General features: G+C 45.3%; 1 protein-coding gene across 1 annotated transcript in view; it reads left to right on the top strand.

Annotated features, from left to right (window-relative positions):
* The window catches only part of col27a1a (collagen, type XXVII, alpha 1a), a 57,766-nt gene that overhangs the window by 13,540 nt on the left and 21,525 nt on the right, over positions 1 to 22,701 (top strand). The window contains exons 5-16 of the mRNA XM_076158706.1: positions 3,405 to 3,458; positions 5,152 to 5,205; positions 5,309 to 5,362; positions 10,843 to 10,887; positions 12,749 to 12,802; positions 13,128 to 13,172; positions 14,345 to 14,398; positions 15,546 to 15,590; positions 18,412 to 18,465; positions 19,861 to 19,905; positions 22,149 to 22,202; positions 22,465 to 22,509. Coding sequence (XP_076014821.1) covers positions 3,405 to 3,458; positions 5,152 to 5,205; positions 5,309 to 5,362; positions 10,843 to 10,887; positions 12,749 to 12,802; positions 13,128 to 13,172; positions 14,345 to 14,398; positions 15,546 to 15,590; positions 18,412 to 18,465; positions 19,861 to 19,905; positions 22,149 to 22,202; positions 22,465 to 22,509 — 603 coding nt within the window. The remainder of the gene's footprint in view (positions 1 to 3,404; positions 3,459 to 5,151; positions 5,206 to 5,308; positions 5,363 to 10,842; positions 10,888 to 12,748; positions 12,803 to 13,127; positions 13,173 to 14,344; positions 14,399 to 15,545; positions 15,591 to 18,411; positions 18,466 to 19,860; positions 19,906 to 22,148; positions 22,203 to 22,464; positions 22,510 to 22,701) is intronic.

Here is a 22,701-nt window from a genome sequence, read left to right as displayed (position 1 = left end):
ACAGTGAGACACATGTATGCAAACTTGCACACTTGCACACTTGCATACTTGCAAATACGCAAATACACAAATTTCCAAACTGTTCCCTTATGTGCAACAAGGCTCACTGTCAACTGTGACCTATTATCTGGTGAGGAATAAATCAGCTGAGAGGCTTTTAACAGAGTAGCATGGTTTGATCGTCTTCCATGTGAAACAATGAAAATTGCTGTGGCAGGATTTTGCTTTTGGCAGCTCTCGGCCGGTTGATATGCGTATGTAAACTTCCCCATCACTGGAGTACCATTGAGGCCCACAGGGCACCGGCCGTGAACCGTGACCCCTGATCCCACACATGAGTGTGAGACGCCGTCCCTATGGTAACAACAGGAGCTGTTGGTAGGGTATTGGCCAGGGGTTGCCATGCATACACTGCAAGGTCCCTGTGAGTTTGTCTGTAGGTGCACAAGACGACGGTGGTGGTGGAATAGTGCGAAAGGAAAAATGCGGGACGGATGCGGGCGAGTATCTATCCGAGACTCGGACCCATCCGTCTGGAGCCTGCCGGGTCAAAAGGGCCTTTGTCTGACTGAGGGAAAACAAAAACACCGTCGCCCATCTTTCCCATCGCCTCAACCCCAAACCGCTCATCTGTCACTAAACATTACTCCACAACTCTGCCTCACCTACACTTACAGCTAAATGCAGATGGAACCAGATGGACCAAAAAAAAGAGAAAAACCTAATAAAGTGCTTAACTGGAAAACTGTGGCGAGGAAAATAATACCAAATGTGTAAAGGTATTGAGCTCCTGTGAGGGAAAGTGTCGGGCTGTTTATGGTGACATGTAAGGAGGCGGAACAGCATTTTAAGGGCCTGGCTGATCCCCGTCTGTGTGTGTGTGTGGATTTCTTTCGTGGAACATTGCTGTAATACGGCGCTGATGTGTTGCACGGCATCCAATCCAATTGTCTGCATTTTTTGAACGTGTTTATTGATTGGTGCTGGATTCGGATGAGAGTCATCAAAACGAGGCAACCAATTATAGCTTTTTTGCATTTTTATAAAGTTTATTCTGTTTTTTGCAAAGTCGCTTGCTGGAAATTTAAATTATAACTTTCACAGGGACTCCCCCCCCCAACCTCCCCACAACCCACCCACCCCACCCCGTTTGCCCCCTTGGGTCTCATTTGGCACAGCATCATAGAGATTGTCTTTTATCTTTATGTGGTACCCACATCTACGTTCAAACTGTCCTTTTATGAGCTGGCGCCGAGAGTCAGACTGTGTTTACAGCACAGCCCATTAAAAAAGAGCTGCTCCACAATATTCAGTATAGGAATGTAACCTTCAGAGTGATGTCATGGGTCCAGATTTAAGGTCCAACCAAGATCAAATATATGTAGATTTTCTTGGGTTTAGGTTGTACGTTCTGCATGGTGTTGATGTACAAAGTCAGGGTTAGAGGCGTACATCTATACCTCACAGCAGACAAGATGCAGGCTGTCGTTTGTTTACATTGTCTGCATGTTGACTCTGTTTTGATGGTACAAATGGTGCAGCGCTTGCAGAGTTATTACCACACGAACCACAGTGACGCCCTGCGCCGATGTACAGAGGTCGGCGGTTTTCCATTTGATAGCCCTCAGTTTGCATCGGCCCCACCCTGGTCTTCTCTAATTAGACACCTGCTGTGAGAGAAAAAAAGGGGACACAACAAGCGGGCGCACAAGTGCTGATGCCAACACGGCTTCACCAGCGTGTTCTGCCCAAACTGTGGTGAGCCACTGGGTTTCATTTTGAAGCATGTAATTCAAACGTGTCTCGTTTTTTTAAGTTTATTCAGGGCACAAGAGCTTGTCTTAACACTGTCTGGGGGCACAGTGCTCCCCAGAGAAGGGACTGAAAGGGAAAAGGGATGAGAGAGAGAGGGAGGAGAGTGAGAGAGGGAGAAGAGCGAGCGTGCAGGAGGATTAAAATGTGAGAATTCCCGTCATGAAAATATCGCTGATGTCACCAAATATCCCAAATGAGCCCTCAAATCCACTATGAATGTTCGAAATCCCGCCTGAGGTTTGTCAACGCCTGTTGGATTTTCTGCGTTTCACATCAGCCGCGAACAACCGTTTACAGCTACAAAGCTAAAAATTCTTATTAATCTCATTCATTAAACATTTGGCCTCTAAAAAGAATCTCCCTGTTAGTTCATCAAAGAGGCTTTCAACAAAAACAGCAGTTACAATGAAAATCGGCTGATGTTGTCACGTCTGCCTCCGACCGGCGCGTCTGTTTTTGAGCTTTGTGTTGCTCTTGTGCTTGTTGTGTAGTGTAACTCAGCCCAAACCCAGATGATCTCTCTCTGTGTAATGTAACTGCGTGGCTGGATGTTAATAGTCAGCGTTTGATGATGGAGCAGACGAGATTGCTAATATAATGGCTTCCTGATTTTGTTTTGACTTACCCCCGGCTGGAACTCACTGACCCGGCTCTTAAAGCAGTCGTGACTACTTTTTCCGCCCTCTCTGACTCGCTCGACCTTTGACACAGTGCCTGAGGGTGGGGGGCGGTAGGTGAAGGGGCCCGAGGGTGCCATGCCACGTGTAAAAGGGCAGACGGGATGTAGCGGAGTGAGCCATATTGACAGATCGGTGGATGGACGGTGGCGATGAGGTGTCGCTCTCATGTGCCGCTCTATATGTGTGTGTGTGTGTGTGTGTGTGTGTGTGTGTGTGTGTGTGTGTGTGTGTGTGTGTGTATAAATGAGTGGCAGCTGCTGTTTATATCATTAGCTGTAGATTCAGCCTCAGGCTTCTAGTGGTTTTCCGCTAAATCTTCCCATGGGGGGCTGCTGGATAGAGCAGAAACCGTTCATATTACCAGTACGCTGCTACTGTCCATCTCCCTCTGTTTGCCTTCCGACTCGGCCTTGTTCATTCCCTCAGCAGCAGCCAGAAACACACACACACCAGCGGAGGAATTCAAAATGTTATGATTCGGGATGATCTGCGTTACTCATTAAGATGCTTGGCAAATGTGTGTGTGTGTCTGTGTGTGTGTCTGTGTGTTGCGAGGGGGTGTGAGGCAGCGGTGGGGGGCAGGAAAACCACATCCATATGGTGGAGCAGCAGCAGCAGCAGCAGCAGCAGCTCCTCCACAGAGCCCCATTTTCCATAAGCCTCTACCCCCAAATACCTATCTGCACAACTCACACATGTAGCCGGTACATGTATAGGAAAATAGGTTAGAGCAACATAAGGACTGAGGTACTGAGGTACTCCAGACAGCCTCGCAACCCCAACCCCCACCCCTCACTCACTCCCTCACTCGCAGTAATAAGCCACTGTCTCCATCAGCTCTGCCTCAATATGAAGATTGATTAAGATCATCAGTTTGATTATGTTTCCCTCTGTCTGGCCTTCCCACAGGGCACCCTCGGTCCCCATGGGAACCCTGGCCGATCCGGTCCGCCCGGGCTAAAGGTATGCAAACACAAGCCAGCCCGGCAGCAATTTTTCCATTTTTTCCCTTATTAAATAATCACCTTCTTAATCACCCAGGTTACGATCCTCTCCTGCCTCGAACTTGAATTCTGCTCTTTAATTTAAGTGTATATTATCGTTTTTTCCCTCTCAGCTAGAATGCATAATGACCCTACAAAGGTAATAGTGTTTTACGGCCATTTAGGTTCACAGGCAGTCTGCTCACACCTGGTGTTTTCAGACACTACAGACGCCACAGCAGCAGCAGCACTTCGTATTGATGAGCCATCATCACTTTAACATGTGTGCCGCACAGGTCAACCAGGCTTTACAAGCTCACGCAAGATCTGCTCCATTTAAGCTCTCATGCACGTATGGAAATACACATGTATGTTTGTGTGTAGTCATGCACTCGCATGCCCGTGAAAGAACGGGAGTCTGCGTGCCTCCATTGAGACCCAAAGTGAGGGCAGAGAGAAGGATAGCAAGACACTTTTGGGGCAGGTTGTGATTTATCAGAGCACCAAGGGAAAGACATTAGGAGACGGAAAAGTGAGAACTCCAAATAAATCTGTCTCATTTGAATGTGTGAACAGGACGTGACCCTGACCAGGACAAATTATCTGTGTCCCTGCGACAGTTGACCCCTGACGCTGTGTGCTCAGGGTACACAGAGAGAAGCGCCGCCCGTATTTGAGCTGCATTATGAAAATGCCGTCTCCCTGACTGCAACACTGTTATCCTTCCTCTTTTTGATTCACTTAAACAGATAAGATAAGATCAGATCCACACTGAATCACCATATTTCAAAGCTCTCAAACTGACAATAACAGGCCCCAGTCCTCGTACGAACAATCAATCAGATATAATGGAAAAACAGTAATGGAGTACTCATACTAAACCCCAAAATAGATCAACAAAATTTACAAAAAATTACAAATGATTAACAGCAAACCTCAGCCTAACACTGTTGAAGGCATTTGGCAATATCGACAGCGACGCCGTACAATCCCAGAGTGTCAAACAAACATCAGGTACATCCCGTAGAGGATTGCAGGAATGCTAATTGAGTCATTACAGGACGAGCATGGAGCAGCCATGTGGCCTCGGTGAATGCAACCTATTTTCTTGGCAGAGCAGTGGAGGCAGGCAACCTTTAGGCGAGGGAGAGGGGGGCAGGTGTGTTGATAGAAGGTTTCCGAAGTGTTTGATGTACTGAGTGTTGGGAGGAGGGGTAAGGGGGGGGAACCCGGGCACCCTGATCTTTGCTCCTTTCATCATTAAGAAATGAAACAGAGTTGTAAACAGCAGGGGGTCCTGGGAGGAGAGGGAGTCAGCGCTCTGGGGTTTAATTTCCGACCCGCTACTTTGATGTGCGGAGCCCCGTTATTGTTACCCGCTGACAACGACCGGTGTGTGAGTGTGTTTGACTGGAGGGGCACAGTATCACACGGCCAATTGTGCCCCAAAGAGGAACATATGCAAACATTTTTACTCTTTCAATTCTATCGTAACACCTAGAATCCCGTCACCAATTCAGAGGACCTGGCAGGTGGAATTGATGACAAATTAGATAGGGTTGATAGTTAGTTGGATGTGAGGGTATTCCATCTGTTTGAACAATCAAATCAAAGTAAGAACGACATGGATGAGTTTCAATAAGTCCTTCCTTTTTGTGTTTTCGTCTCGTCAGGGGAGGAAAGGAGACCCCGGCATGTCACCTGGGCCAGCACCTAAAGGAGAGAAGGTATGATGTCATTCCTTTGCAAGCGTCTGTGCCTCCTGCTTCTCACACTTTTGGGATTTGCTTTGTTTCTGTGTGTTTTGATGTCTTTGATTTTTCCTTCTAGGGAGACTCAGGGATTCTTGGCCCTGTTGGACTGATCGGACAATTAGGTCGCACGGTAAGAACCAAAGAACATCCCAGCTGCCTCTTCAGCTCTCAAGATTATCTTACCAAATTACTTCTAATTGTAGTTTCAACTGCTTCAAAGAGCTCTTCAGTTGACCACAATGACAGCTATTGTGGCCTGTAAGTGAGCTTAGCGCTTGGATCTGCAATGTATGAATAATGGAGGCCTTTGAAACATTCAAAGACGTCTCGAAAAGTGTTTCACGTGAGTCATTGTTGCCATGTTATGTCTATGTCTATGCATTTGTACATGTGTCACCTCTGTGAAGAAGTTGTACCATCCCTCTCTCTCCCTTTGTCGATCTCTTTCTCTCTCTCTTTATCCTTTCTTCCTCCTTTCGTGCTGAGCTCATCGTTTCTGCCGTCGGTCTTAGCCAGATCCAGCGTTTGGGGGTCTTATTATTGGCCGGGTCAGGAAGGATGTAAGAGGCTCAGAGGAGGGGGGGAGGGGGGCTGGAGCCATGTTTTGATCAAGAATGAGAGAATGGGGATGAAGAGAAACCTGTATGCTGCAAAATGACAAGTATATCATTTGTCCATTGATTCACGAATCTATGAATGAAAGATTGGGACGGCGTTCCTGGAACAAAGGCAGATTGAAAGTTTGAGCTGTGAATGTGTGTGTTTGCATGCGTTTATGCCTGTGACTGTAATCTCGTCGTCCCGCAAACAGTAGACAGATTCTATCGCACATTACAAGATGCGTTGATAACGTGAATGTGACATATGCGGGACAGTTGTGTACATTTGAGGTCCATGGCGCTCTGGAACAGCACGTCAGACTGAAGCTGGGTAGCTGCCTGGAGCTGAACATATGGCTTGTGTTATGGACTGCATCACTCTATCTCTCACCGACCATTTCTATGTCTGTCTGTCTGTCTGTCTGTCTCTCCCTCTCTTACATACACACACACACACACACACACACACACACACACACACACACACACACACACAGCTACAATGGAAAATGCAAACTGGTGGAAAACATTCACTTCTTTCTACTTCACTAAATGAGTCTTGGCAGTGATTGGACAGCCTGTCAGAGGGTTAGAAGCTGACATGTGAATCACAGCTGAAGGTGAGTGCGTTCAAATCGAGACAGACGTCTGATTGGTTAACTTGCGGGAGCAGCCTGACCTCTTAGGACTCTGAAATTAACCTCAGATTTTCCCCCTGATAGGCATGACAAATCCCCCCCCCACACACACACACCCACAAACACACACTCTCTCTCTTAACCCCCGTCTGCACGGAGACGTGTGGGGCACACATGCAGTCAGTAAACAGGATTTGCTCTTAATGAAGCCCGAGGGAGCATTAGCTGCTACTTAGGAGTCTATTAGGGCGTCATCGTACCATCACGTCTAGGAGGTGGTCGCCATAGCAACCCCGTCAACACGCACTCCCTTACATCATCAGAGTGTGCCACAGGTATTGTCAGTCGACCACAGATGCGATGACTCTCAAGGAAACTTGTAAAAATGACCGCAGGGAGTCGACTCGCTTCCCGGAGACAAACTGGGAGACGCTGATTAACTCTTTTTCATCCTGTACAAAACAATGCAACCTGATATGAGGCTTACGTCAGACTCCTTTATTGTCAAATACTTCATACATTTACCCTTCAATTCCCTCTTAAGCCCAAAACCTCGACAGACGTCTGAGTTAATGCCCGAGCTGTTGTGTTGCTGACTGTTCAAACCTCGGCTTGTCCTGTCCTGACCTGATGCCTGTCACTCCGCTGACAGGCAGGGCCTAACCCTAACTCTAACGCCTGGTCTCACATCATAGCCATCTGCTGGGCCATCTTTTAAGTCTCCCTCTTCCTCTGTGTCTGTGTCGTTGTCTCGCTGCGTTCTGCTTACTCGACTCGTTACTCCCAAAGCTGCGGTTAAGGAAAAACAGGACAACAGCAGCTTTTCCTTTGTTCTCTGTATTTTCCCTTTCACACACACACATGCACGTTCACACAAGTGCTCTAAATCACTTCTGGCCTGATGCTTTGACCGGGAATTCTGGAATTTGGACCGTTGCTTTTCCATGGAAAACTTTAATGGGGAAAGCAGTGGAGCTGTGATAGGAGAGTGTGATTTTACACTTTGAGACAAGCCAACCGTGTTCCGCTCTCTACAACATTTGTTCTAGCAAACGGGCTCTGTGAATGGCTTTTCAGTATGGCAAGCAGGGTCAGGGAGAGGGGATCACACTCACACACACATGCACATGGCCAAACCTCAGCTACAAGACGACGTTACAAACTGCACTTCTCACTTTACTCTTCACTTCTGTTTTTCTTCTGCGTCTCTCTTCACCACTTCGTGGTTTGTTTTCTGAAAGTCAGATGTATTCTCATTCATGTTCAGCTTTTTCACTGTTTGGAGTCTAGACTTGCACTCAGACCATCTAAACTGTCCAGTGGCATTTTTTGGACCTATTTTGAGGTTTCATATCAGTACTCCATTACTGTTTTTCCATTATATCTGATTTATTGATTGTTCCTAAGAGGACTGGTTTCTTTTATTTTCAGTTTGAGAGCTTTGCAATATGTTGATTCAGGAGCTTTTGTTATTCTAATATTCTAGGGACATCTGTTATCGGTACATAATAACATGCATGGTCTTGAAGTTTCCTGAGACAAAATTCATCATGTAAGGTTTAAGGTTGCGTACTTGCTCCATGTTGTGTGGGTTTGGTTATTAAAGCTCATCTCCTATTTCGCTTTTAAATGGAGCTGTAAGCTAGATGGACGACACAAAGTCTTTTTTTCCATCCACTCGGTGTCTGGACTGGAATCATACTGTTGTGACGTTTCCTTTCTACTACACATAAAGCTTCACCGGAGTTGCGTGATGCATCGGCAAGAATCAGCAGGTCAGCGAGTAATCAGCGGAACCGACTTCATTAATAATCCCATTTTATCACCATCTGTGGAATTCAAATCTGGAAAAACAATGTTCAGATCAGCGTAGCGAAGGGTGTAAAGATCAGTTAGAGAGGCAGAATGTGTCTAGACAGCAGTCAACTGATCCACACACACTCGTGTGGACTTGGTGTTACATGTTACATTGTGAGGAAATATGCCCTTGGGACACATTACCACTGGGTTTCATTTTCTAAGGGCCTACATATGCTTCTCTGTGCTTCTCTGTTCTGCACATGGATTGTGTATATATGTGCTGTACTGCACTTGCATGAAGCTTGGTAATCTAAAAAAAAAATCCAGTATCAACACAACTCTACATGGAATATCGCTCTCTTTCATTCCCTCTTAGCACGCAGTGAAAACGCTCTCGCTATACATCAGCCCTGGCAGCCGATTGGCCAGCCACTGCTGCTGTATTGTTTAGATTTCATGCATATATTTTCCTTTCAAACTGAATCCAAACCATAAATCTGCTCTCCAGAAACTTCCCGAAACACGAAGAACAATGGTAAACTGTAATTTTCCTGCAGGAGCTATTCCGTACATTCATCACCCTCGCCTCCCTCATTTATGTAAGACGGTTTAGCTCTGTGACATTAATCTGTCTGAGCCTCTCCTCTCCTCTCCAAGGCCAGATCCGAAACCCAAAGGATCTCCTTTTCCACTCTTCAAACTAACAAATCCAAATGCTCATCACAAGCGTAATTATGGGAGAATTCAAATCAACCATAATTTTCTTTGCAGGTTTCACAGGAAGTACAACCAATTACTGCTTAACTCTTCTCCCCTCGTAAGTATTTTAATAAACATGGCTGCATAAATTGCAGTCGAGACGAGAGTCGTCTTTTTCCAGAGGCTAGATTACAAACAAATCGTCCAAAAGGTTCCTGATAATGTTTCGCTCTGTCTGTCCCAGGCAAACGTTTCACATTCTCCATATCCAGAAACACTGTCGTTGTGTGCTTTGAGCAATCATCTGGCTCCCTGCGGCAGATTGAATTTTCCTAGCGAGAGAGAGAGAGAGAGAGAGAGAGAGAGAGAGAGAGAGAGAGAGAGAGCGAGAGAGAGAGAGAGAGAGGTGGAAAGATGAAGGCTTTAAGATTAATGAGGTGAGAGATAAACTTCTGCTACCAGAGTGCTGTCCACTGGAGGCACACAGCATATTCATCAGCACTGGTGTGTAGCTGTTAACGGACACATTGGCCTTTGCAGCTGCAGTAAAGAGTGAATTAACTGAGAAAACAAATGATAGTATGCAACTTTTCCTTTCATTTGTCCATCCATTGTCTGGTTTAATTCATCATTCATGCCAGAAAAAAAGGCAGCAACTGAATACTTAAGTCTTTTGTGTCCTTACTTGGGTCAATCCTTGGGCCAAATGCTTATATGTTGCTAACGGGGAGCAGTTGTAAACAAGAAAGTACTACTGATTAAACTGTGAATGGCATCAGCAAACATAGGCGTGTCTGTGGGAATGATCGCAATCATTAGGAAGGCTGACAATGAGTGAGATAAGGATCAGAGAGGGTGTAGCTTGGGTTAGGGCCTGTCTTCTTTTAAACAGACATTTTAGATCCTGGTAAAATATAGAGGATAACTAACTATAGTCTACAAACACTGGGATGTTGCATACTCAATGTATTGTTATACAAGTTCTGAGCGCCTTCACCTAGTGGTCTTTTCAGGCTTGAGAGAAAATGTATAATGAAGAATCCTGCCCCTATATCAGATTGTTGATACTAATTTTGCTAAACAAATACATTGTTGAGAGGCAGTTGATCATTTTTGTAATCACAGTTGTAGTGGCAGTAAAGGTGTAACACGTAATATAATGAATGGAGGGATGCTGCATCTTCATTCCATGCTGTAGTCACATAACAGAGCTAAACAACGGCTTACAGGAACTCTGGGAGTCTTGGCTTGAGACTCTGGTGCTGTGGTTTAGGAAAACGGGACAACGGGAGTCTTCTCTCTCTCTTTTTTTCCCCTTTTCCCCTCTCCTTTCTTCTCTGTCAAAGTGTGGTCTGGGCACGCACGTCTTCCCACCTTGGATTTTCTGCTTTTTCCGTCTTCTCTCTCTGTGTGTTGCTGGAGGTCTGCGTTGCCGGAGTCAGCAAAACTCTCGAAAGCACTAAGTCAGGTTGTCAGACTGCAGTGGAGGCCGTGGGAGGAGGGACCTGCTATCTGACTCAAACAGGAAGGCATTTATATCCTCGACGTGCCACGATCCTGGCAGAGCCTCCGTTTCTCTGTGAACACGGCCAGTGGAAAGTCTGATCCCTTGACAGTAGAGCAGATTGATTCCTTGCACATGGCACTGAAATTTTCTGCTGGTGCTGTTAGTGTTAACATGCATATTTTACTCGGCACAAAACTCTACTTGTCACCCCCCACCCCCAACCCCCCCACCCCTGCGCAGGAGAGAAAATGTCTCCAGTGCTCGTCAGGTTTTCCTTCTTTCTTGTGTTTTCTTTCACCTTTTCCTTATTCAATCATTTCAGTGCCTCCATGTCTCAACCACATGTTGTGTATGTGTGTCTCTGCAGGGACAGAAAGGTTACCCTGGTCCACCTGGACTCCCCGGAGAGCCTGTGAGTATCATTATCCCCCATTATCTACCAATGTCGACAGAGTCTTAACTGAAACCCTCATGAAAAACAAACTATCAAACATTAACGTATCTTTACTTTCAAACTAATGCAACAGATGATGTAATGTGTATGTATGATAGTTAAATTCTTGTGTTTTTGTTCATAGATGATGTTTTAGAACCCTTTACCTGATGGACAAACCAGAACCTGCTGTATTTGCCTTTTTAAATTAACAGTGTGAACATCATAGTACATTAGAGTGTCGACCATCAAAGCTGTTATCAATGACTAATCCCTCACATTCTCTCTACGGTTGCTAATCTTTCATAGCGTGTGTGTGTGTGTGTGTGTGTGTGTGTGTGTGTGTGTGTGTGTGCTAGCACCGAAGCGTAGTGTAGCCGCAGGCAGCCAGATATCTGTGCCTGTTATGAGGTACTGGTGAGGAGAGACATCTGGCTAATGCACTGAGCTGCAGCAATGCTCTCCAGGATATCAGAACGCCCTGCCAAAGAGAGAAAGAGAGAGACAGAGAGAAAATAGAGGGAACAGAGACGAGAAAGAGGCAACTAGGCCAACAGTGTTACACTCACACACACTCACACCCACACACACACACAGTCATTACACTGCCATTTTCTTTGTCACTTGGCATTCCACGTTCAGCATCAATGTTCAGTCTCTCACTACATCATTTTAGCTTCATCTTCATCTTAAGTCTGTTGAACTGACTGATTCAGCTGAAAGTGCAATTCATTGAACTTTTGTTTGCTTATTTTCTTCTTCTGGAACAAATGGGAGGAGTCCTGCCCGTGTCATGCTGGGTCCAGCTCAACAGGACTATTTTAAGTACGGAGCATCCAGAGCTATTTTCAGTCAGGCTGGGTCATACTACTGTTGGTACTGAGGAAAGGCCTTAGTCAGGGAGCTCTGAGTGGAACATTCTCCTCACTGTCACACAGTGTGAGTACAGTAACTTCCAGCTCGCCGGGTGATGTCACCAGCGCGGGGAGTTCCCACACTCAGAGGAGAGGAGGTGTGCGTTCCCTCTCTCATGTCCTCCTCCATCCTCCTCTGTCCATCCTCAAACGCCCCCCTCTTTCCCACAGAGGCCTGCTGACGCCGATCACCCTCCCTGGCTGCGGGTCTGAATCGCCACGGCAATGGCGATTGAGTAATAAGCACAACTGTTTGGCAGCTACGAGAGCGAAAAGGGCCTGGCTGCTCTGCGTAAAGCGTTGATGACTCTCGGGAATCGACTTTGTTACTTTGTTATTTCCAGGATTTGCAGTTTCAGCTCCCGCTCCTGCCAAACTCCTCCAAACTGTCTGGTTTTGAACTGGCTGCATTATGCTCTATATTTATCCAAGGGAGTGAATGGCAAGCAGTGCACGTGGCTGCACGTCCGGAGTGTGTCAAAGGAAGTTATACATGAACACTTCTGCTCCCTCTTGGCCCCCACACTGCTTTGCTGTGTGTGTACTTCATGTAGTGCACACTCAAACAGACGCACGCATGCATGCACACATACTAAACTCCTGATTTGTTTTTGTGACCACATCTGAAAATAGTGGCAAACATTAACATTAAGCTCACCAAACAAAGAGAGTATTCAGTTAAATACTGTAATAAATAGTGAAATCAAAATGGTAGTTTAACATTTAAGTCCATGTTATCCTTGTTCATCCCCTCTGTTCATTCTCTCCCTCTCCCTCTCTCTGTCTCTCTCTCTCTCTCTCTCTGTCTCTCTCTCTCTCTCTCGCTCCGAAACTACTGCTACTGTGCAGAATGCCCTGTCTGTGTGTTTGACTTACTATGATTTTCTCCCCCCCGCCCGCTTTCTCTCTCTCTCTCTCCTCTGCAGGGAGAGCAAGGTCCAGACGGAAGTCCAGGTGCCAAAGGTTATCCTGGCAGGCAGGTGCAGTAAATCCTCTACTGTGACTGGTACAATAATGAGGGCTTTAGTGCGGGTCAGAGGGGAATGTTTGGTTACGTTAAGACAGCTGATTTAGAGCTTCTCTCGGGTAAAATGCACCTGGAAACAGGATGCTGCTGCATTATAGAAGCCAATGACATTTTCAATATGTTTTTGTTGTATTTTGTTAATTGTTTTACTTCAGTTTGCCACTTCTCAATCCCTTCATGATGCACAATGACAAAAACATAATCACAGTGTCTATTCAGGTGTGCATCAGTGTAGATTGTGGAACCTCTGAAATGAAGTTCCTCTCTTTGTTTTCCAGGGTTTACCAGGGCCTATAGGACCATTGGGGCCTAAAGGCGTCAGGGTAGGTTCACTGAATTTCTTTACCTGTTTGATTTCCCTCTCGTGCGTCTCACTGGTAACACTGGTTGCTTTGACAGGATGGAGAATTGCAAGGTTGTCACTTAATGCACCGACATTTAATATGAAGAGACTCAAGCAGCAAATTAATTAAATGCAACACTTCATATTATCGCTGATTTGTGCTCTAAACCCAATGTATTTAGGTTATGTAATGCATGCATGCTATATGTAAATGCATGCATTTTCAACCAGTATAAACATGCAGTGCAACATGGCAGCGGCACCGGCCCAAGCACGCACAAACACATTCATACATGTAGATACAGCCTGGCGGCGTGTGTGCCACTATTATTAGTATGCTAAACTTAGGACCCTTAGCTGTGATGTACACACACACACACAGACACACACACACATAAACACACACACACACACACACACACACATAACTGTACGCCATTCAGGGAAAAGACTGCAACCCTTGATAAGCTTCAACACACAAACACACACGCCCTGTAAGTACACAAATAGAGAAACACACACACAAGACACAAGTTCTGATTTTTATTTTTTTTAAATCTTGCATTCCAATAAAGGTTCTTTATCAGCTCTCCTTGGCTGCTCCGAAGCTTCCCCTGCCCCCACTGGCTGGAATTTCCTGTTTAAGCTCTGTATGAGGCCCTGCTGTCTTAAGGAGGCATTCTAGTCCTCTCTCTCTCTCTCTCTCTCTCTCTCTCTATCTCTCTCTCTCTCCCTCCGCTCTCTCCACATTGTGTACACATATGGCGACTCTACCCTACTTTCACCTGCGACTGCGACAGTCACTCGTAGTGTCTGCTCGCCCGTCTCCCTGTGCCGACAGCCAAGTGTGACGCCCTGCTCTATCTTCAGAGATCCCTGGCGTGAGGGTATGTGCCCTTGGACTACATCGTGGAAGCCAGCACCATGCAGTCCATGGGCATATACACTTGCCTCATGGCTTGGTTCTTCGTGGAAGCCCCAACCTATTCAAGCTGTCAATTGTCTGCAGCCCTCCAAACTTTGTGGCCATAAAACCAACAGGAGTGTGTGTGTTGTCCTTCCTGTAATTTGCAACGGCGTCACACCGGGATCACGTATTCCTCTTCTCTCCTCCTTTTCTCGTTCTCCTCTCTCCTCCTCTTCTCTGTGCAGGGTTTCATTGGAATCCCGGGGCTGTTTGGCCTGCCCGGTCCTGATGGCGAAAGAGTGAGTTCCTCTCTGTGTATATTGATTCTCTCTATGGTCAAGCACAATGCAATGACTTGGAACAAACATAGCGGTGCCACTTAAGAGAAATGCATTGCAGTAAAGGGAAAATGTCAGTGTCATGTTTCAGCTCTAAAATTGACTCAAAAGTAAAACATATACATGGTGAAGAAAGGCAGAGTGTTGGATCATTTGAAGATAACAATGGAAATATGAAGGAGGATTAAGGAAGAAATAAGGGAATAACAGAGGGGAAGTGACAGGATGGAATAATTGGAGAAAAAGTAGAGAAGGAAATGAATGAAAGAGAAATAGTGAACTTTGGAGGGAAGAGAAATGGAAAGCCAACAAAGTAAACTCTGCAAAATCTGCTGAGTTATAACTACTGGAGTACTTTCCATCTCTTCCTTGACGTGAAGTCTAGTTTGAGACCAGCCGACCCGAGCTAATGACTGTATGATGACAGGGGTGCCTCCTCTGTCGTGCCCCTCAGCTGTCTTGTTATTGTTGTAACACAGGAGCAGAACCCAGCTGTCTGAGATGAGACACTACTGTAGAGAGTGTTGATGACTCATATGATTAAACCCCGACTAACCCCGTTAGAGCCCTCTGAACTGGCTATACTCCTCAGTTCAAAGGCCCCCCCCCCTCACACACACACACACACACCCTGTGCCCAGCCTCTTAAACATGGCGCTATTAGTCCACTTAAGTTAACCCCTCCTGCCTGTCCTCTCCCAAGCGAGATGACCATGTTTATTTAACATACATACATGAGAAGCGGCACTAAATGTCCCGCAATGAGCCCGAAAAATGATGGGCGATCCGCTGCTCAGCTGTTCCCCTCATCTGATAAAGCACCAGCTGACAGAAGCACACAGCCGCAGCTTTTATATTGTGTTTTGCGGCTTGTTTCATGCCCAAGAGAGTTGTGTTTGGGTTTTTGATATGGTGTTTACATAACATCTGTTTGTTCTCCTGTCTCCTTTCCTCCTTGTTTTACTCGCTTCTCAATTCCCATCTCTCTCCCTCCTGCTCGGTCGCTCTCTCTCTCTCTCTCTCTCTGTCTCTCTCTCTCTCTCTCTCTCTCTGGACATCCTTGATTCTGTCCTTACATCTGTCCTCTCTCTCTTGTTTTCATTTCCAGGGTATTCCCGGTGAACCAGGGAAGAGGGGCAAGATGGGTAGGCCGGTAAAGTTTTGTCTCAACATACTTTACAAATAATCATTCCAAAGTGTGAAATGTCTTTGTCTTTGTCTGTGCATTTGATGTGCGTGTGAATATTCCCGCGGTTATAATCTGGTTTCACCTCTTCGCGTTTTCCATTTGGGTCACATTTGGTCACACACCTACACATGTCAAAATTTATACGCTCCACATATGCGTCATTGTTGGACTCTGACGCTCACTGTTTCCATGGTTGCTGGAAGGGTTAACAGCAGTGTGAATGCTGTCAAGTCCCACCAGTCGCATGTTGGGGTCTTGCAACAAGAAAGTCTTTTGTTGAAGTAAAGGGGCTTTCGGTCACCCCCCTTGGAGGATGGAACCGAGCCATTTGGAGGAAGCTGCGAGTTCTGTTGTGTGTGTCCGAGAGTGTTCAAAGCCGGTTTGACAGTGTGTTTCAGAGAAGCGTATGGAACCCTTACACACACACTGCTGAGATCATCCTGCAGCTGTTGCTTATTGGGCTTCTCAGTAAATACTATAAGGCATTTAAAGGCCTCGATAGTCTGACTGCACGCGAAAGCCGGTGGCAGCTCAGCAAGTGTGTGTGTGGCTTCTAGATCTGCAAATCGGAAGGCCAATGAAACAAGTCGAGGTAGCCGCGGATGTATGTATCTGTGTGTGTGTGACACCTAGTTGCGTATTTGCCGTGTGTGAGGCGTCACCAGTGCACATTTGCATTCGATTGTTGTGTGTGTGCGTGGTGTTTATGAGAGGGAAACAGAGCGGGACGGAGTGTGTGTTTGCTGTTATCCCCACTTTAATGCAGCTGCGTCGGAACAGCCTCCACCTAAGGGACTATTGAGACTCCTTAACCCATTTATCCTTTACTGCAACGTAAAAAGCCCATTATGGCATTTTCACTGTTTCACTGGGGCGCAGGTCATGCAGAAGTTAAATGCATGCATAAGGCGAAGCAGTCATTGCAATTTGTGAAGAGCAGAAACAGAAAGCATCGCACATCACGAACCCATGCATCCGTGCACATTCAGGTACTTTGAATGCACGCAGACCCTCACAACCCACTTTAACGCACAACCCTCTCGTTTTTTTGGGGCTCCTGGATGGAAAATGTCGGCCGTTTACAAGAGGATTTCATGAGGGATCCTTCTTCTCCTCCATGACAGAGGAGAGTGAACAGGAGAAGCACCTGAACCCCAGCCAGGCGTTTTAACGGCCATCACCGCCGCGTTTGTGCTCCGTCGAGGATAAACACACCGAGCCAGGAAGTCCTGAATAGATTGACATAGCAGCGGGGGGGGAGAATAAATATGATCACAAAAAAGCTGGAGAGCATAAAAACTCAAGGCCAACAGTTCTTTTTCTTTTTCTTTTCAATCATATAACACTTTTCATGTGGTTACTTTGAGAGACATTTAAGCCACGTGTGTTTCTTACATTCAATTCCTTCGTTGTGTTCGGAATTTTTTTAGTTCTTTAAATCGTTTTTCTGGGTTCATCAGTCGCACTCTCTTCATCAAAACAAGAGTGCACAACGCTCCCATGCGATGTGTTTTGATCTGGAAGGGTCAGCGGCTTCGGGGACAGGGCGTCCCATCGTCGTTTTTAAAATGCGCAGACACTGAGGCCTCTGATCAAAGCCTGATTCTTCTAAGATCTGCACTTGGCTCAGCTGGGTTTCCCACATTTGTCCCTTGTTTATACGGCAGCGGTAACAGCTGGATGATTTATCTTCTGGGGGTCAGCGTTATGCTTTGGAAGGTTTTGCTGCACTTGTGTTCCATCCTCCCCACCCCCCCCCCACCCACAGCCCCTCTCCTAGGGCGCTCGATGTGAAAACCTGTGCGTCCACTGTTTCCAAAGCATCCGCCGTGGTCTGGGAGACAGATTTCCCCCTCCCTGTACGTCCCATTTCTCAGCAGCATAGTACAGCCCAAGGAGGACTGAAGTTGGTTGGATCTCCAAAGTAAAAATGGCTTAATAGCACTCGAGAACAAAAGAGGACAGAGCTGTATTGAGTTCATAAATGTGATGGGATGTTGTGTGCAGATTGTACCAAACAATCTGCACACAACATCCCATCACATTTATGGCAGGTCAGGTGAGAGATTAGACCAAACACACACACGCTGCTCTTACCGGTGTAATTGCAGCCGCTTCGAGCCGTTCACTGCTCTGGACGCTGGCTCGGCCACTGTGCTTTCTTCTTCTTCTTCTTACACCGCCGTCTGTCAGCGTCGCTCACATCAACTCCTCATTTACTGCTAAGTGGACGGAATAATTGCTCAGCTGCCGGGTCTCTCTCGTCACATTTAGATCCCACTCAGCCTTAGTACAATCATTTACCGTCTACACCCCTTAGCTGATAGATTTAATGCCTCATAATGGGGCGTTTATGTACTAATTTCGTCGATTTTTGTTTTTTTGAGTCTAATGTTAAATTTGTCACAGCGAAATTGATATAAGTGCAGTATAATTGCAAGTAGTAGTTTGGTTGTGTAACAGTAGAAACATAATTATATAATCTATATGTGCATTTTGGAGTGGAACTGTGCAGATGAAAGGTGTTTTTACACAGATTTACTTTTAATGCTATAATTTAGGGTTTTGAAATTCCTTCTTATCGCAGGGGTTTTTGCACAATCAAACCACACAAGCTCATAATTGGCGCTGCACATTTCATAAAGCAGGCGGTGAACTGTATAGCAATTTGTTTTGTTGGGTGTTTGAGCTTTGTTGGTGATTTTTTTTGCGTGTGAACTTAAAAGCCTCCCTCTCTCTCTCTCTCTCTTTCTCTGCCTCCCTCACGGGCTCACTCGCTCTTCAGGGGTTTCCTGGGGACTTTGGGGAGAGAGGACCGCCGGGACCAGATGGTGAACCTGTACGTCACAGTCACACACTTACTCACAGTCACACACCTACATAAATAGATACTTTACATTACAGTATGCATGCACTGTACACACTCTCTCCCACACATACACACGCACACACATACATACAAAGGTCTGGACAGAAACTTGAGGTTCCTTGTGTTTTGTTTAAAGGGAGTTTTCGGGTGAAGTCGCTGCATTTGATTTCATCCCATCTCATGCTTCAGATAATTTCCCTTTGGCCTTCTTTTCAAAGCCTCCCTATTAAAATTCAACCAGCTAACTGGCTTGGCTTTGCAAATGCAACTTTTTTCCATTCCCAACTGTAAATTGGCCACATACACACACACACGCACACACACATATTAGAAGGTGATATCCAAGAACAGTAAATGATGTAATAGGATGTCATTTTGACTAATAATTCCTGTGTCCGCAACGACAGGTCAGCACAGACTATTAACACAGTCTGCTGCATGTCTGTGCCCATATGGAAAACATCACATTAGTGTTTTCACTATTTATAGAGATCCAGTGTGATTTTTTTAACTTTTTTTTTATTTAACACTTCATCAGTCAAAGTGAGAAGCCCTCAAATAAAAACATAAACACCCCAGCAAGTTGCTCAGTAGCACACTTAAACATAAACATAAACATGATAAATAGAAGTACATACAGAAGTGCACAGCTGTAGTTCCAAGTAAAAAAAGTTGTAATTTAATTAAAGTTTTGCAATGGTTCAGTCTTACACCTCGACACCCAAACTCCTTATAAATCTTTCAAGGCCAACAGCTAGTTTTCAATCATAAAACACTTTTCATGTGCTTACTTTGAGAGACATTTAAGCCACGTGTGTTCTTACATTCAATTCCTTCGATGTGTTTGGATTTCGTTCAAACTCTTCATCTTTCTGGAAGTTTCTCATTTTTGATTTCTAGCAACTTTGTGTAATACTGAAGCCCCATTATGCAAACAGGTACATGTTTCTGTAAATTCACCTTTTCCCCCTATATTTCTGCGGTCTGGGTTCCCTAGAAGAAGGTGATTCCCTCTGTTTGTCTATGAAATAATGAAAGTATACATGAAACATTGTGTTTCTACATTCGTGAGTATCTGTCTCACTCTTGTTGTTTGAGAGAGAATGAACCTGCAGATTTGAAATTGCCACTGTAGGACGAAGGGCTCAGAACCCCCCCCCCCCCCCCCCCCACCCTCACCTCACACACACACTCTCCCACATACACACAGCCCTCTCTCATAAGCCTACGAGGAACACTGAGCCACTCTTCAGAGCATGTTTGTTTAAAAAAGAGCCAATAACCCCAGAAACTTGCTCCTTCTCCCTCTGCCCCTTCATCTCACTCACTCTCACTCTTTCTCCTCCTCCTCTCCTCTCTTACTAGGGCCAGATGGGAGCCCCTGGTCCAAACGGAGTTCTTGGACTTATTGTGAGTAGTGGAGTTTGTATATCTCGGTATCAAGTGTGTTCTGTTTTCCTGTTTTGAAACATCCTCTTTTAACATACTACTACAGCCCATAACTACACAGCCATTAAAGACATATACTGGGTATTTATATGCTTGGTTAATTGAGAAAACGCTTTCAATTGCCTCTCATTATCTAACCCTGGGCAGTCTTTATACTGCCAGACACTTTGGTGGGAAACTAACCGTCAACTCTAAGTTGTTTACCGCTGTAAACATATTTAGTTGGGAAAATGCCGAAAGTGGATGGAACCAATCACACACTGAAAGTTATTTTTTGCATGCACTCTATGATTTGCATTTAAAACTTGCTGTTTGTCAAACCCGCTTCCTTGCATGACAAACATGGCATTGATCTGTAGATGATCCAGCAGTTAATCAGCAGCCCCTGTCCCTGGTGTCATGCTTCCCCTGTAAATCTCTCTTTAATCAAGTGTTTTTGAACAGGAACTCCCCTTTTCTCACCAGCCGCCCACCCATCACCATCCCTCCTTGCCCGCTCAGCCCCAGCCACATAATTGTGTCTGATTATAACGTCTCACTGGTTTCTCTTGTCGTGTCCCGTCTTCTCATCAATGCTGCTCCTCCTGGTCTATTCTAGGCCACCAGCGGTGGTAGTAGGTCTGTAATTGGAAGTATGGAGGGCCGTGATTACAGCTCTGCTCTAAGCTCCGTATCCCCTCTGTCCATCTGAGCTGACAGTACACACACCAGCAGCACTGAGCTGCACTTCACGATATAAATATACAAACACCCTTCAGGAGGCTGCAAGCAGGCCACCGTTAAAGGAGCGAAAATGTTAGTTTAAAGGAATAAAGACAAAATGTAGTGTGCTAACCTGAAAATGTTGCTGACTTTGTACCTCTGATTATCCGTTTGACATGAAGTGTGTCTAGCCTACAAATCTATAAACACCACGTTACAGCTCTCATTCCTATGTCAGAAAGTATATACAACATCTGTCTTAACAAGTCATTGCTTTAAAATCACATTTTCTAAAACAAGCAGAAAATTGTTCTACTTTAACAGTAGCCCGAAATAATTGTCCTTTGTGCTGAAGCCAGCTTTTGTTGGACCCCATCAACACTCCCATTATATGCAGATGTGCTATCAACGGGGCTAAAGAATTGAACCTGTGACAAATCCACTTCAAGTCAAATTATTGCAGTATAATGCAGAATTGATGTATAAGTTGTGCAAACAACTGTGTATGTTTTATTTATTAATGCATAACAGGTTTTGATTGGTCAGCGGGAAATAGTATGTTGTCGAATACAGAGTGTAATGTCAGTGGGCCCCCTACAGGCCTGGAGCCGGACAGCACTTACATAGTTGTACTCTTGTTAAGTATTTAGCTGTTCATTACTCGTAGGATCGTTCTAGCAGTATCCTGTTAATTCTCATTTGTTATTATTTTTTATGTGACCTGTGTTGATCTGTAAATTGCTCCATAAAACACAAACCTCTCTTAAAACAACCTCATAACTACATTTTATTTGACTTGATGAATGACATTTAACATTTTAACCCCCAACACCACATAAAGCAGCTTAAGAATGATGGTTCAAATGCACTGTAAAGCAGAATGCACTGTGCTGCGGCCACCCTGAAGCTTAACAAGTAGCAGCCGCCTGTGGAGTCTCGTGTTCTCGTCAGGGTGACGCACATTTCAGGAGAGATTTAACGGAGGTGACTGCAGTCATGTCTATCCTCTTTGCCTTACACACCAACAAGAACAAAAATAATCCAATTATGTCTGACATTGTATGTATAATTGGTATGATCCTTGAGGAATGTCTCAAAAACCACTCTCCCCCTCTCCTTGATAATTGTAATCTCATCTCGTATACTGGTGCTAGCTCTGTTTTCAGCGATGGCACAGATGTGATCCCAACCATTTATTCATTAGCATTCCCAGCATCTGATTCCGGCACTTCATGAAAGAGAATCAGCTACAGAGGCTTGGCTTCAGATCGAAGGATCCATTTCTATTCTTCTGTATTTCACTGTCTATCATGGTCCAACATTGTGCACAGTGTCCAATATGATGGCAGTCTTGATAATTGTGAAAAACAAAAATGACTTTCATGACCATGTAATGAATGCCAAATACATATGTGTGTGTCCAATTGAACTGAGCCCTTTGTTTAGCTTCAAGTCACACACATGCAATCACTGAATATATGTGTTTCCTCTTCTGGTATAAGGGTGACATGGGACCTCTCGGAGAAATGGGTCTTCCAGGACCTAATGGACTGAAGGTAATCCCACACTCAAATGAAAACCTACCTGCCGTGCTCACAGTTTGTCCTGCGCTGGCTGCCATATATTGCATCATACATGTATTTACAGTTAATGAGCAGAATTTGGGTAAGAATTTCATTAGTGCCCTTCATACCTTACCAGAGTCAAACATCCAGCAGAGTCAACAGTAGTCAGTGTGTTCCTGCTGAGGGTGTGAATGTAGCAGGGGTTTAGGTTTGGAGGGTCCCTTCCTAACCCATGTGTTGGTGTTTGTTCCAGGGGGTGCCTGGGAACCCTGGAGAACCAGGACTGAAAGGTGATAAGGTGATCTGAATATTCCCGTTATTGGCCTGAGTTTGAGCAGCATGTGATGGATATGTTCTCCTTTGCATCTTAGCCGTCTCTGTCCGGCCTTTAAACATAGAGCATGCTTTCATGAGCGGCCACCTTTGACCGAAGCAATACAAAACTCAACATGATTTCTTGCTCCTTGGTAAAGCATGGGGTTTGTCTCAT

Source organism: Genypterus blacodes, unplaced genomic scaffold (genome assembly GCF_046128005.1).
Source record: "Genypterus blacodes isolate CSIRO-AG114 ecotype Tasmania unplaced genomic scaffold, CSIRO-AGI_Gbla_v1 ptg000085l_1, whole genome shotgun sequence".
NCBI lineage: Eukaryota > Metazoa > Chordata > Actinopteri > Ophidiiformes > Ophidiidae > Genypterus > Genypterus blacodes.
This window is presented reverse-complemented; position numbering and strand designations above follow the sequence as displayed.